General features: G+C 43.7%; 1 protein-coding gene and 1 long non-coding RNA gene across 2 annotated transcripts; one reads left to right on the top strand and one right to left on the bottom strand.

Moving 5' to 3' along the window:
- Window positions 1-378: 378 nt before the first annotated feature.
- On the top strand, window positions 379-14,316 carry hdlbpb (high density lipoprotein binding protein b). The gene is made up of 28 exons (XM_086059263.1): window positions 379-481; window positions 1,922-2,000; window positions 2,858-2,959; window positions 3,237-3,388; window positions 3,475-3,690; window positions 3,763-3,969; window positions 4,268-4,483; window positions 5,479-5,685; window positions 6,187-6,294; window positions 6,594-6,698; window positions 6,778-6,856; window positions 6,930-7,069; window positions 7,135-7,239; window positions 7,309-7,422; window positions 7,488-7,574; window positions 7,643-7,774; window positions 7,851-8,069; window positions 9,066-9,287; window positions 9,364-9,582; window positions 9,752-9,893; window positions 9,960-10,087; window positions 10,181-10,285; window positions 10,357-10,491; window positions 10,559-10,702; window positions 11,559-11,738; window positions 12,008-12,124; window positions 12,208-12,369; window positions 14,089-14,316. Exons 3-28 carry the CDS (start codon window positions 2,884-2,886, stop codon window positions 14,179-14,181), a joined length of 3,810 nt encoding a protein of 1,269 aa, XP_085915389.1. The 5' UTR covers window positions 379-481; window positions 1,922-2,000; window positions 2,858-2,883; the 3' UTR covers window positions 14,182-14,316.
- On the bottom strand, window positions 11,902-15,254 carry LOC147159584 (uncharacterized). The gene is made up of 4 exons (XR_015090506.1): window positions 15,194-15,254; window positions 14,218-14,311; window positions 12,247-12,376; window positions 11,902-12,109 (listed from the first exon to the last, which is right to left on the bottom strand). It is a non-coding gene; the product is annotated as an uncharacterized LOC147159584 (long non-coding RNA).
- Window positions 15,255-15,322: the final 68 nt, after the last annotated feature.

Below are 15,322 nucleotides of genomic sequence, written 5' to 3'. Positions count from 1 at the left end.
ATGATAATAATAGACACTTCGTTCTGAATAATGGTGCTTACCTGTGTTTTATTTTGGAATGCGACTTCCACCTAGCGTCCAAAACGGAAAATACGCGACACAATAAAGAATAACATCATATTACGTTTACTTTGGACGTACTAACAATAGTTTTGATCAATGATAGCTTAGAGCTAAATCACAAAACAATAATAAGAAATATTATTAAAAAAAAAAACAACAACAAAAAAACAATACGTTTGTGCGACCACTGGTTATACTATCATAATTGCATTAAAATCACATTAACCGGGGTCTATTTTATTTGGATGCTGTGGTGGCGTAAACATACTGCGGCAATTGGCTGGACCGTCTACGGACCGCAGCGCATCTCGTCGTATTATTCCGCCCCGTCAGAGGAAATGCTCCTAGACCAATCACATCTGTGTTTACACCATCACCTGTCAAACTCCCACCCTCCGTTACATTTTCTCTCTGTAAGGTAGGAGACCTTTGCATGTTGTTTATTTACATTCTTATCAAAATGACAACACCGTGATGGATGCTCCACATCCTCCGCGTCAGATAAGAAGCCGGTTCGCAGCCACAAAGAGACGCAGGCAGGGTTTAGCAAGGTTAGCGCCACCGGAGCTAGTGCGCTGGAGCGAGCGAGCGATCGGGCTGCTGGCTTGTTTTGTTGTTATTGTTTTTAACCGATCATAAGAAATTTATTAGCGCCTCATCGTCTGTAGCGAAGTGGGTTATTTGAGCCATATTGAACATAAATTTAAAAATAAATAAATATATATGTTAGATTTTAACCGGCATGCACGGAAAAGCCCCAGCTCGTAACGCAGTCGACCAGCGAGAGATTGGATCCAAAAAAATAAATAAAGGCAAAAAAACCTCACTAAGGACCACTTTAGGAACACGGCCATTGTGTTGAAAGCCCCTCCGTCTTTCTTTCTTGATCAGAGAGCTCTGATGCCCATGGCTACATTGAACCCCGTTTTTCCTCATTACCCATTGGTTGAACTAGACAAAGATATCAAATAGGAATATGCTAATTCAGTTATTGCCCAATATTATCACTCTGAAACGAGTGTCAAACCCAAGGCTCGCCACATCGCTTTATGTGACCCATGAAAGCAAATCAAGGGTGTCAACTTCCATGATTCAAGTTGTTGTAGTTAATGATGTTGAAATACTGCAAGCATTTTCCTGCCACCAAACCCCATCTAACAATATTTGAACAGTGTTAATCTTGACTGCGGGTTTCAAAAATAGGTATCCATGTTGCGTAAATGGTATAATATGAGGTAATATAGGGTTTTGCTGTCATAACAGCCCTCTGAGCGAAGCCATGCTAACGTTTCATTACTGAAAGGCAAAATGAGTTTTGCCAGCCCGCATCTTTATCTTTAGTGCTGTGAATACATTGTGGCTTTCTATGACTATACACAACCCTTTAAGTGAGGAACAGAGAGCTCAAATGGGTCTGATTGGGTCATACAAAATGCAAGTCGAGACAGCCTTTTTGTATGTTAAGTAGAGTTCTTGTAGCCTGAAATATTGATATTTTTAGGCAGGCACAGATGACAGCGCATGACAGTTGTTGTTTTTTCCCCCCCACAGTCCCATCTATCCATTTTACAGTATGTAGCGCTTGCCCTCATTCAGGTATCAGGTGAGCTGGAACATATGTGTAAGGTAAATATAAATACTATACAGGTTTCAGCTACGTGCTATGTAAATAAGGCACTTTGAAATCTATAAATGAAAACTACTCTGACAAGTACAAACTATCCAAAAAGTTACTTAAGTAAACACTAAACATTTAAACTGAAAGGCACTGTGTCGGGATTTGCAGTATTGACCAGCTGTCGTGATTTAAAGTCGTTATGCTCCTCGTGTTTTACGTTTTGACCTGCTATACGTTCAGGAGCTGAAAGACAGACTCGCACTGAAGCGACTACGGTAGCCTCTACCTGGACGGACTCTCTGGCAATTGACCTTTGCAGGTAAAACTCCGCACCTGTGTTTTTGTTGTTGTTGTTAGAGATGCAACAGTTAATCGCCAACTGTTTTGATAATCAATTAATTGTTTATCTTGTTGTCCAAATCCTTGGAATTCTGGAAACAGTAAATTCTCAGATTTTTGTGTTTCTCAATGAGAGCAGATTGATATTCTTTGTGGTGTAGACAAAACATCAGCTTTTACTTTGGGAAACAATGATCAACATTTTTACACATTTTCTGACACGTTGCAAACCAGTAACTGAATCATAATGTATTTGTTTGTAAATGTTTTCCTTGTCAATTTGAAATCATGTATTTTTAAATACAGGAAACATTTTAAAAACAAAAATGAAATGATTCTCTCGCAGCTGCTGAGATTTGAAGGCTTTTAAAAAATATAATAATTGCTTTTCAGACTATTACAAAACACAGCTGCCTAGTTGGTGGCAGTGTGCTCCACTCCATTAAGCTACAAAAAATGTAAAGTGATCAATTGCCTTGTCAAACGCAACCAGTCGGGAACAAGTTTGCTTGTCACAAACTAATTACAGCAACTCTCGTTTGACTAGTGCAGCATTTGAAGGCAAGTTTAAATGCGATCACTTTAGCTAACCTGTCGCTCAAGAGAGGAGTTTGGCCAAATTGTACTGCCGTGGAGGTTTTCCCTCCTCTAGTCTGAGTAGCTTTTCTAGCATGCTTTGCACACAGGCTCTGTCGTATCTGCTGGCTGTGTATGATTTCACTGCGTGCCTGTTTTTCGTGGTCATTTGTTTTCTGTCTGCCTTGTACACATGCCATAAAAGGGGTCTCAAACTTATTATATAAAATAAGTGGTTATGTCATTTTACTCTTGCCTCAGTGGAATAGCGGAAGAAGTCTTGAACTATGAGCTCAGTGGCAGTGTTGACCCCCGAGAGCTTTGCGGAGCACCGCAGCGGCCTGAAGGACCGGGAGATTACAGGTAATATTTTTGGAGGGCTGAGCACACCATTGGACTGGTCGCCAGTGAATTGCAGGGCACAGAAACAAACAACCGTCCGTCCACCCATTTTCTATTGCACTTAACCTCATAAGTGTTGAGGGTAAATGGAGCTTTTACTAGCTGTCTTTTACACAAGTGGCCATCCTGGAAGAGTCTGCTTTTATTTACAACTTGCTTGTGAGTCGCACATATGTGACTTCCACCTCTGGTAAATATGTTGGTGTACTTATTGGTCTTCCTCACCTGTGTGGTGCAGGCTGTGTCCCGGAGGATGAGGCCTACATCCCCACCTACCTGGAGGCCTTCCCTCCGTTGCCGGAGAAGGGTGCGCCAGGGGAGAAGGCGGGGGAGGCGGCACCTGCGTGGGGGAGCAAGATCAAGCCCATTAAAGCTTCTGTCATCACCCAGGTGGGTTTGCAAACATTGGATACTCATCATGACTTCACCACAGGCTTTTAAAAATAAGCAAGAAGCTGACCCGTGTTGTGTCGCAGGTGTTCCACGTGCCCCTCGAAGAGCGCCGCTACAAGGACAACAGCCAGTTTGGGGAGGGTGAAGAAGCAAAAGTGTGCTTGGACATCATGCAGCGGACAGAAGCCCACATTGAGCTGTCTCTGGCTAAAGACCAGGGCTTGTCCATCATGGTCACCGGCAAACTGGACTCTGTCATGAAGGCCCGCAAGGAGATTGTAGCACGACTGCAGACTCAGGTTTAAAAAAATAAAAATAAATCCAATTTAAATTAGCAACATGCCAGTTCATCACCTTCCCTGTGTCTCCAGGGTTCAGCCACTGTCATCATCCCCAAGGAGCACCACCGCTTTGTCATCGGCAAGAACGGCGAAAAGCTGCAGGAACTGGAACTGAAGACGGCTACCAAGATCGTTATCCCACGCCCGGACGACCCCAGCGCCAACATCCGCATCACCGGTACCAAGGAGGGTATCGAAAAGGCGCGCCATGAGATACTGTTGATCTCTGCCGAGCAGGTTGGACATTGTGAAGGCCAACTGGCTGTGTTGGAGACATTATTGTTACTTGATGTTGCAGCCCAATTCAGAATATTTTAGGTTACTTTTCGTGTAGCAGAACGCGAGCGAGATTCCACTGACCTGAGCTGAAACAACGGCTTGGGGGGGATGGGGGTGGGTTAGGAGAAGTGGCAGTAAACAGGTGTCTGACAGGACTAATAATCAGCTAAACTAAAAAAAACGAAACTAAAATGAAGCATTAATTATTTATTTTTTTAACTATTAAAAAATAACAAACCTGCTCTAAATCCATCAGGACAAGCGTGCTGTGGAGCGCCTGCTCCTGGAGAAGGCCTTCCACCCCTTCATCGCCGGCCCACACAATCGGCTGGTGCAGGAGCTGAGTCAGGAAACGGGCGCTCGCATCAGCGTCCCCCCGCCTAGCCTGCCCAAGGACGAGATCGTCATCACCGGGGAGAAGGAGGCCGTCGCCCTTGCACTTAGCCGCATTCGTGCCATCTACGACGACAAGGTGTGGAGATATGGGAACACATTCTAAACAGCTTATTTCAATCCAAAAACCAATGAAGTTGCTAAATATAGGGAGCAAATTGCAAAGTTGGCAACACTGATGGTGCTTTCATTAACTAGTTTCACTGTTCAGAGCCACGTCAGTGAAAGCAGTGCATCTCAACTAGTCAAGTTCCTTTCTACTAAATGATTGATAAATATTTCAGTTAGGAAAAAAAGCTGATATATGCATATGGTAGATATGTTCAATTCACTTGTTATTGGTTCCCTGGGTTTAAAAAAGGTTGACAACTCCTAAAAATGCAAAAATAATTGCAATTTTTTTTTATTCTATAGACATTGAATGTGAAAAATTCATAGCTCGTGCTAATGGAATTGTTGAAATGTTGGAAAGAATCTAAATCACAAACAGTACTTTAAATAACCTGAATGAAGTGACCTTTCTGTTATTGGAAAGGTTTGAATCGGTTGCGAAATTTGGTAAGACAGGCTAAAATTAAAAAATGTCTTCATTATGGATTTGGGGGGGGATTCTGGGGAATTAGAAAATTTCAGAATATAAAGAATTGCTCTGAAGTTGTAACTGTTTGAAAAGTATTAGGTCCACTTATTTAAATTGTGACTTTGTCACGTAAGATGTTTAACATAATTTTTTAAAAATAATTTTTGGAACGGGAATAATATATTACATGTCCTGAATGAGCTTAAGTTTGAAGCTGGAATGGTACAGGTAGTAAAATGTGGAAGAATATATTACATTAGGAGGACGTCTAATGGATTTTCTTTTTCATAGACAACGTAAATTCTTTGAAGAATTTTGGCAATTTTTTTTTTGCCATGATGCCTAGAACGACGTGAATATTTTAATGTTGAAATAGTCTTCATTGCAGGAGAAATGTAAGGCAAAAAAGTGACATAATACTAATCAAATGTATTTTGTGGGTACAGAATATCATGTAAACACAATAATAATAATTTACTTTTCTAACCTAACAGAAGAGAAAGACCACCACAATCTCCGTGGAGGTGAAGAAGTCGCAGCACAAGTACATCATCGGCCCAAAGGGCAACACCCTGCAGGAGATCCTGGAGTCCACGGGAGTTTCAGTGGAAATGCCACCGCTGGATTCAGGCTCGGAAACCATCATCCTCAGGGGGGAGCCTGACAAGCTGGGGCCGGCCCTCACGCAGGTCTACTCTAAGGTGAGAAGAGCAAATTGCAGGGGGTCCTCAGTTCACAACAGAGTTCCCTTCCATGGCAGCAACGTAACCAGAAATAGAATTAACTCGGAATGTGCCGTAGTCTGTCACTAACAAGCTACTACTAGAAGATACAATTTCTGTAGGAATTATACATGCATGCTAAAGAGCTAATGCTAAAATGAAGTAAAATGCTGTGGGGAAAAAAAGACTGAATTGAAAAAAAGAAATTTAAATAAATGATAGAGGTAAAAAAAATTAAATGTGTAAAAAATTATTTCATTGGTCTTAATCGGTGAATCAGATACAAATAAATCAGCCTAAGTAGGAATTGGTCTAAAGGAAGTGTGTTGAAGTCATACATTTCAACTAAGAGGGGGAGCCATAGTTTGTTGTATATTAATGGTTTCAACTATTGACATAGGAAATGATGACGTTTTATGGAGGGCGGGGCATGAAGGCAAACGTCTGATGTTTTTTTCTCTCTCCCATACTGCCGCGCAGGCCAAGAGTGTGATGGTGGTGGATGTGACGGCTCCTGCCTGGCTGCATCGCTTCATTATCGGCAAGAAGGGACAAAACATCGGGCGGATAACACAGCAGCTACCTCGAGTAAGTGAGAATGAAAAATTAAAGCATGTCAAGGTGGAGGGGAAATATGAACAGTTCCAAAAAACAGCAATAAACCTTCAGAGTTCTGCTAGAAAGATGAAGAGGAACTTCGTCTTTTCAGTTTGACAATGACCGCACAGATATAGGTCACATGCTGATCGAGGTGACAAAAACCTGCTTCAAGGCTTCACGTCATAAAGCACTCACCAAAAACATGAGCATCCGTCAACGAGAGGACGGACGGACAGAAGGAAGCGTCCACCTCTACATGCTGATAATTTGCCGGTATGTGTGTTTAGGTTCACATCGAGTTCACCGATGGCGAGGAGCGCATCAGCCTGGAGGGGCCGACGGAGGAGGTGGAGCAGGCTCAAGCCCAGATACAAGAAATCATCAAGGACCTGGTGTGTGGGGAATGTCCACTGTCCGCTTCCCTTTCTGCCATGTTCCAAGTCTCTCACTGCGTCTTTTACGTGTTTCTAGCTTGTGAGGATGGACTACACCGAGGTGCTCATAGACCAGCGGTTCCACAGACATCTCATTGGGAAAAATGGCGCCAATAGTGAGTAGCACACTAAAAAACACAAAGACATACTTGGATTCGTCACGAGGGTCAACTCCCGGTTGTTTTTCAGTCAACCGAATTAAGGAGCAGTACAAGGTGTCGGTGAGAATCCCGCAGGACTCTGAGCAAAGCAGCCTTGTCCGGATCGAGGGAGACCCCAAGGGTGTCCAGCTGGCTCGCAGAGAACTCATCGAGATGGTCCAAAGAATGGTGAGTCAAAGTTTACTGTGACAGATAGCGAGAAGGAGTGGAAGAAAAAAAAATGTCACCTCCAGGAGAACGAGCGGACCAAAGATCTGATAGTGGAGCACAAGTTCCATCGGACGATCATTGGCCAGAAGGGAGAGAAGATAAAAGAAGTCCGAGACAAGTTTCCTGAGGTGAGGGTCTCTTGGACTGTCTCACTCCTTCAGGACTGCAAAATAAAGTCTAATCCAGTCAACCTCCAGGTCATAATCAACTTCCCTGACCCAGCGCAGAAGAGTAACGTTGTTCAGCTGAGAGGCCCCAAGAGCGAGGTGGAGAAGTGCGGCAAGTTTCTCCAGAAGATGATTGCCGACCTGGTACGGCAGCAAAAACCACCCTCAAAACGGTGACTCGTGCTTGAGATGTCTTTGCCTGTATGCAGATCGAGAATAGCTTCTCGCTCTCGGTTCCCATCTTCAAGCAGTTTCACAAAAATATCATCGGAAAAGGTGGCGCCAACATTAAAAAGGTAAGGGCCAAAGATCTGTTGGAGCGCGTTTCGGCTCAAAACAGTCAATGTGACATCATTGGCGACAGATCCGCGAGGAGACCAACACCAAGATCGACCTGCCCACCGAGAACAGCAACTCAGAGATGATCGTCATCACGGGCAAGAATCGAAACTGTGAGGCAGCCAGAGATCGAATCCTTGCCATCCAGAGAGAACTGGTGAGTCTTAGCAGGGCAGGCTAATAACAGAGCAGTTCTCACTGATGTCTCCCTTTCCGTGTCTCTCTCCCTCCAGGCCAACATTAAAGAGACGGAGGTCATCATCCCGGCTAAGCTACACAACTCCCTAATCGGCTCCAAGGGCTGCCTGGTCCGTGCCGTCATGGAGGAATGCGGCGGCGTCCACATCCACTTCCCTTCCGAGGGCTCCACTTCGGACAAGGTGACCATCAGGGGGCCCGCCGGCGAGGTGGAGAAGGCAGAGAAGCAACTGCTGCAGCTGGCTGAGGAGAAGGTAGGCGACAAAGAAATCCAGACAAATGCTGATGATGAGGCTCAAAGTTCGATGGGTGAAACGCACTATGATCATAGCCTTACGCCCATTCATCCTTTCATGCTGAAAAAGTTCAAATAAAAAATAAATACAACAAAAATACTGTATACTAAATCAGTAATTGCAAAACAAATACTGGGTGTTCCTGCGCATTTTGGCTCCTTGGGGCAGTGTGTTGCCGTGCATCCATGATGTACACGCTTACACTGAGAACAGAAGAAAGTTGCGATTGAATGCTATTAAAATAACTTGTTTTTCACAAATTGGGAAATATTTGTGCCTTTGAGTTGTGTTATCTTACTTGTGGGTATGTGATTCCACAGCATTTGTGTGGGAATATTTGTTATTTGAAGGACTATTACTCCCGAAGTTGATGCTAACTTCCTGTTGGCATTTGAATGGGATCCCCCGTTCACTTGCATTAGCATTAGCGCTAGGCTTGTGTAGTGTTAAAAACGAACCATGTTTTGTATTTAAATATACACTATGTAATTCTCCTTATCTTGTGTTTAGTTTTATAGTTACCTCCAACTGGAGTGTCATTAAATAGCTTAAAGGACGCTTAGGAACGGCAGAATCACACGGATTCGCTCCGGGCTAGCTAGCTACAAGCTACATGGTGCATTTAGGGTCCTTTCATAATGTAGGAAACTTGTAAACACACCGCAGCGTTCTGAACATTAATCATTTTTCTTCGGTCGTTACATTTTAATGATCCAGAGAAGCCAAAATTGAAATAAAATGTACCTAAGATTCTTAAGGCAGAGTCTCAAAATGTCTGAAATACCAACACCTAAAAAACATTGGAGTCTGGCAATGTTCAGCGTAAAGAGTTTTATCCTGAGCAAATTTTTCAATACATCATGTTTTGTATTCTATATTGTGGGCACGGAGATGCCCAAAGTAGGCGTCTCGTATTGTAATAGTTTAATTTGATGTTTGGTCTCCTCCATTCAGCAAGTCAACAACTTCACAGCCGAACTCCAGGCTAAGGCCGAGTACCACAAGTTCCTGATCGGCCGCGGCGGGGCCAACATTCGCCGCGTACGGGACAGGACGGGAGCCCGCATCATCTTCCCGTCAGCTGATGACACCGAGCAAGAACTGATCACTATTGTGGGGAAAGAGGAAGCTGTTCGTCAGGCACAGAAAGAACTGGAAAACCTGGTCAAAAACCTGGTAATCGCCTCCACGTGGCTAGATTAGTTAGTTTACAATCACTGCCACCCGTGTATAATTTGAATATCCTCTCAAGGATGACGTGTTGGAGGATAGCATGGATGTGGACGTACGCCACCACCGCCATTTTGTGTGCCGCAGAGGCCAGGTGCTGCGGGAGCTGGCCGAGGAATACGGCGGCGTGGCCGTGAGCTTCCCTCGCACGGGGGCCAACAGCCAACGGGTGTCCCTGAAAGGAGCTAAGGACTGCGTGGAGGCCGCCAAGAAACGCATACGGGAGATCATCGAGGACCTGGTAGGAAGTGTCGACCAATCAAAATGGATTTGGTTGGCGTGTTATGTTATGTGGCCCCCTGTGGGCAACCCTAACGACATGTGACCTGTGATCAAAACGACTTTTCCCCTCCTGGCGATTTCCAATGTTGTCGATACCGGCGGTCGTCTTCTGTTCCTCCCATGAGCAGGAGTCCCAGGTGAGCGTGGAAGTGACGATCCCACAGCGCTACCACCGCGCCATCATGGGCCCCAAAGGTAGCCGCATTCAGCACATCACCCGCGAGCACGAGGTCCAGATTAAGTTCCCCGAGAGAGACGACGCCAGCGCAGGTTCCAAGCGCACCGTGTCAGTTCTGCGCTTAGCACTACCTTGACTGTTTTGAATCGTCGTCCAAGGTCAAGAGGCTTTGCCGCAGGAGAACGGTGACGTCTGTCCAGACGTGGAGTTTGTCCCCCGGAAGTGTGACGTCGTCACCATATCGGGGCGAGCTGAGAAGTGCGAGATGGCCAAAGCAGCCCTGCTTGTAGGTTCTTGGAGGTTTATTTGGATCTAAAACCCACATCCCTGGCCACGTCCATTCAGTTGATTGTTTTCCTCCTTCATTCTCTTCCTTCAGGCCTTAGTGCCCATCACAGAGGACGTGGAGGTGTCCTATGAGCTTCATCGCTACATCATCGGCCAGAAAGGCAGCGGAATCCGAAAAATGATGGAGGAATATGAGGTTAATATTCATTTTAACGAAATAATATCGAGGTTAAGGTCCATATTCTTTGTGTGCGTTTGCATATGCAGGTGAACATCTGGGTGCCGCAGCCAGAGATGCAGCAGGATGTGATCAAAGTGACGGGCCTGGTAGCCAACGTGCTACGAGCCAAGCAGGGGTTGCTGGCCCGAGCCAAAGAGCTCCGGGCAGAGCAGGAGGACCGGGTAAGCGCACACCTTTCCTCAGCAAAGTCTTAATGTTCTCACAGCGATTCGGGTTTCTTGGTCACAGGTGCTACGGAGCTTCAAGGCGACCATATCGGTCGAGCCCAAGTTTCATCCCAAGATCATCGGACGGAAAGGGGCGGTCATTTCTCAGATCCGAAAAGATCACGACGTCATTATTCAGTTCCCCGACAAAGGAGATGAACAGCAGGTGTGTGGCGTACTGATGTGGGTCCAAATCAGTGGCGGCTGTTTTCTCCACGGAGAGCGCTTTACCTTCAAAATCGTCGAGCGGATGTTTGAATGTCATTATCTTTGTCTTGTTGCAATGGGTTAATGTATAAAATAAATAAATAAAGCCCAATTTTTATTACCAATTTTAAAATGCCTAATATCGATCGACCAATTCTTCCGCCATATTATAAACCAATTTAGATGACAAAATGTATAATGAAAAACAAAATTACATTTTTACGGAAGAGGATTAGGGCCAGTGTAGAGAGAGAAAAAAGTTTGGCAGGATTCTGATTTTATTCTCAGGATTCTGACTTTAAAGTGAGAAATCTGACTTTTTCTCAGGATTCTGACTTTAAAGAGAGAATTGAGTGAGAATTCCGAGAATAAAGTCAGAATTCTGAGAATAAAGTCAGAATTCTGACTTTAAAGTGAGAATAATAATAGCACTAATAAAGTCAGAATTCTGAGAATAAAGTTAGAGTTCTCACTTTTAAGTCACAATTCTGACTTTATTCTCAGAATTCTGACTTTAAAGTGAGAATAATAGCACTAATAAAGTCAGAATTCTGAGATTAAAGTCACAATTCTGACAATAAAGTGAGAATTCTCACTTTAAAATGTCAAAATCCTGAGAATAAAGTCAGAATCCTGCCAACCTTTTTTTCTTCTCTTTACTGGCCCTAATCCTCTTCCGTAATATGCAAGAGAGTCAAGACTTTGGCTAAAACAAATTCAAAATTTGATGCCAAAATCTAACACTGATCGGCCTAGCGACACCTTGTAATAAAATGACATCACACTATTTTTCCTTTCCTTTCCGCTCATCTCAGGACCTGATCGTCGTCTCGGGATACGAGGGGAACGTGGAGGAGGCGTGTCAGGCAATCCGGCAGCTAGTGGCCGAGTTGCAGGAGATGGTGAGCCAAGACGTGCGCCTGGACCCCAGGACACACGCCCGCATCATCGGCGCCCGTGGAAAAGCCATCCGCAAGCTCATGGAGGAGTTTAAGGTTTGGCCGGGGGACTTGGACAGTGGGGGGAAATTAGCTCCACAGCATTTGTATTTTCTCTGGCTGCTTACTGATTATGGTTAGGACTGAATAATTTTTTTTTTTAAAGATTTCTGCAAGAATTCATCTGCAATTGGTAATTTTGAGTGTCTTCTATTTTGGAACAATGGTAGCAATTGGTTGGCTGGTTGAAAAGAATGAAAACTCAGATGATTATTTCTCGCGCCGTGCGTTACGCTACCTTCATCAACGTTTGTGGATGTTTTCAGGTTGACATCCGGTTTCCTCCGCCTGGCTCCGACGAACCCGACAAAGTGACGGTCACGGGCCTTCCCGAGACGGTGGACAACGCCATCGAACACCTGATCAACCTGGAGGAAGAATACGTGAGAGACTTAAATCCTCCGTCGATAGGACGTGACAAGAACGGCGTCCGCGCTTCACGTTTACGCATCTGCGACTCTTGCAGATGCTCAGCGTGACGGAGACAGAGAGGATGGCGGCGTACATGAAGCCTCCGTCGCGCTATGGAGGAGGCGGGGCCGGCGCAGGGGGACCGGATGACGGCAGCGGGACTCCGGCGAAAGGCTTTGTGGTGCGTGATGCCCCCTGGAACGCCGCCGGGAACAAGGTGAGACCTGACGGTGGAAGTGGGATGTGGGTGTGGTTAATTAAATGTTTAAAATGTGCATTATGCTACACAAAACTTTTTTTCTTTATCAGGTACAGTAAATGCAATACAACATTGCATTTACAGTATTGTAACGAACCAGCCTGAAATACTGACGGGAGCTCGTTGACGGACCGGCAATGCCGAGCTCTGTATTTGTTTTAGAGATAAAACTATATTATTTTTTCAGGGCTAATACCAATACCTATTATTAGTAGTCCAGGACACCGATAGCCGATATTGGAGCCGATATTCATCGTCCAAAAGAGAAAATATTGGGTATCAAAATTTGAAAAAATACAAACTCCAGAGCTTAAAATAAAAAATTAAGAATATGTTTTTTGACCAAATTTTATGGTTTGTCAAATATTGGAGTTTAAAAAAAAAACCTTAGTCAATAAACATCTTTGTTTTAAAAATCTAACAAAAAGTTCAGGGATCTGCCAGGGGCAGTAGCATGTTTTCAAAAGGTAAATAAAAACTTAAGTAAATGGCTCCCTATTGTTTTCTACAGTAAATAAAGTTTTCCAAAATTTCAAAATATCTGAAGTACTGTATTCAAATTTTACTTATCTTAGTTTTAATTCTAAACAAAAACAGAAGGTGCAGGGCCAGCAGCATCTCTGAAAATTTAAATAGTTCCTTGAAGTTAACACTTTTTTAAATGGATCTATTATCGGGCGTATGATTCTTCAAAATGGCCGATGCCGATATTCGTCAAAAGGCTGAATATCAGCGCCGATAATCAGCCCAGCCTATAATTGTTCTATCCCTAATTTATGTATTGATTTTTATAAAGAACTGTTAGGATTATTTTTAGGTACAATTGTTTGTTTAGAATTGCCCAAAATAATCGCTTAAATTAAATCGCAATATCAAGGGGGGAATTGTAATTAGATTAGTTTTCAAAATAGTCCCACACAGGTGAGCTTTAAATGCCCCTCAGCAAAACAAAAACATACAAATGCAGTGAAGACAAATACCCAGTATGTTTTAAAATAAAATAAAATAAAACAATAATAAAAAATTAACAAACTTGATCTAAAAACTGCGAAATAAAAAAAATAAAAACAAAACTATGATGAAAAATCCAAATTATACAACCCTTACCAGCTTCAGTCAACATCTTCAAAATGTCTTTTGCTTTTGTTTTTGGGTTGGTATGCATATTTGAGACCAGAACACTCTAGGACACGGAATCTGTCTCCTTCCTGATGGCTGGACATTCCCATGGTGTTTATACTTGTATACAATATTGTATACAATAATTGGAGCCGATGAACATAGCACTTTCAGGCATCTGGAAATTGCTGGAGGTTATGTGGCCAGTAAACCAGAAGCTTCTAAAAAATATATATGACATCATCATCTGCATTTCCCCAAATTGTTTAAAGACTAGTGTGACTGTAGACTTCTGATTAAAAAAAATAAAAAATCATGAACATTTTGTTTAAAAAAAAGTCCTTCTCTCATTACTTTAGCATTTAGAGAATACAAGTAGATATACTTTTGGTAAAGGGAAATCGTTATATGGTGTATGTAGGTCATACTTTATACTTAAAAAAAAAAAATCTTAAATTATATTTTAAAAAAGAGCTGATTTACATGAGCCTGTCTGGCTTTTTGTATGCCCTAAAGAGAGCCCGGCTGGTCATATTTGTGTTGGTGGCTCGTTTCCAGGCCCCGGATATGAGCAGCGCAGAGGACTTCCCCACATTTGGGACGGGAGTGGCGCCCAAGTTGACGTCCGCCTGGGGCCCCAAGAAATTCTGAGGGACTACAGAAATCTAATTGCTGCTCAGTACTCACCTTCCTTCTTCACATCCATCTTCCTTCATATACTTCCCAAACCAGCCACTGCACATTCTGAGGAGAGAAGTTGTGTTGTCCTCCTTTTACCCGACTACAAAAAAAAAAAAGGGGGGGGGGGGGTAATAATGTCGCACTGAAACCTTGGGGGGGGGGGGGGGGGCATACTGCCAAAGTCTCTTCAACTCACTGCTGTACGATAAAAGTCTTAGCATTATTTCCCGTGGTTGGCTGCTAATGGAAAGCATTTTAAACATTTATTAGATATCCTTGATATCCATCTTAAAGAATGGATCCATCCATCCATCCATTTTCGTAATGGAATGAAAATGTCACTCAGTCGTCGCCTTTGTCCCAATGATGGTGAGCAGGCTGAGCCCGGATGGGTCAGGCAGGTGCGGCACTGTGGCTGACTGGTTAGCACGTCCGCCTCCCAGTGCAAAGGTTGTGAGCTCAAGTCCGGGCTTCGGCCTTCCTGGGTGGAGTTTGCATGTTCTCCCCGTGCTTGCGTGGGTTTTCTCCGGGTACTCCGGTTTCCTCCCACATTCCAAAAACATGCATGGCAGGTGAATTGGTCACTCCAAATTGTCCATAGGTGTGATTGTGAGTATGGTTGTTCGTCTCTGTGTGCCCTGCGATTGGCTGGCAACCAGTTCAGGGTGTACCCCGCCTACTGCCCGAAGCCAGCTGGGATAGGCTCCAGCAACACCCGCGACCCTTGTGAGGACAAGCGGTACAGAAAATGGATGGATGGATGGATCCATCTTAAAGAGGGCTACTCGTTCCTCTTTGAACTATTGAAACAATTCAGTAAACTAGAAGAATACTATATGAATATACACAAGTGGTTTCCTTTGACTTTCCCCTCAAATTCACCGCAGTGAAAACAAAATATAGTATATATAAAAAGTGTACACACGTGAAACATGTTACTTTTATATAAAGTCACAGAAACAAAGTAAATAGAAATAAATACCTCATTGGCTGCGCCTGCGCCTCACAGGTGCGTTCTAGTCACTCTCAGCTTTTGTTACCTCTATGCTAACGGCTAACGTAGCAAGCTAAACAACGTGAGAGCAGACCAACAGGATTTACAAGTTTCAAA

The sequence above is a fragment of the Leptonotus elevatus genome, chromosome 17, assembly GCF_054856555.1.
Source record: "Leptonotus elevatus isolate MCC_2025b chromosome 17, RoL_Lele_1.0, whole genome shotgun sequence".
Lineage (NCBI taxonomy): Eukaryota > Metazoa > Chordata > Actinopteri > Syngnathiformes > Syngnathidae > Leptonotus > Leptonotus elevatus.
This window is presented reverse-complemented; position numbering and strand designations above follow the sequence as displayed.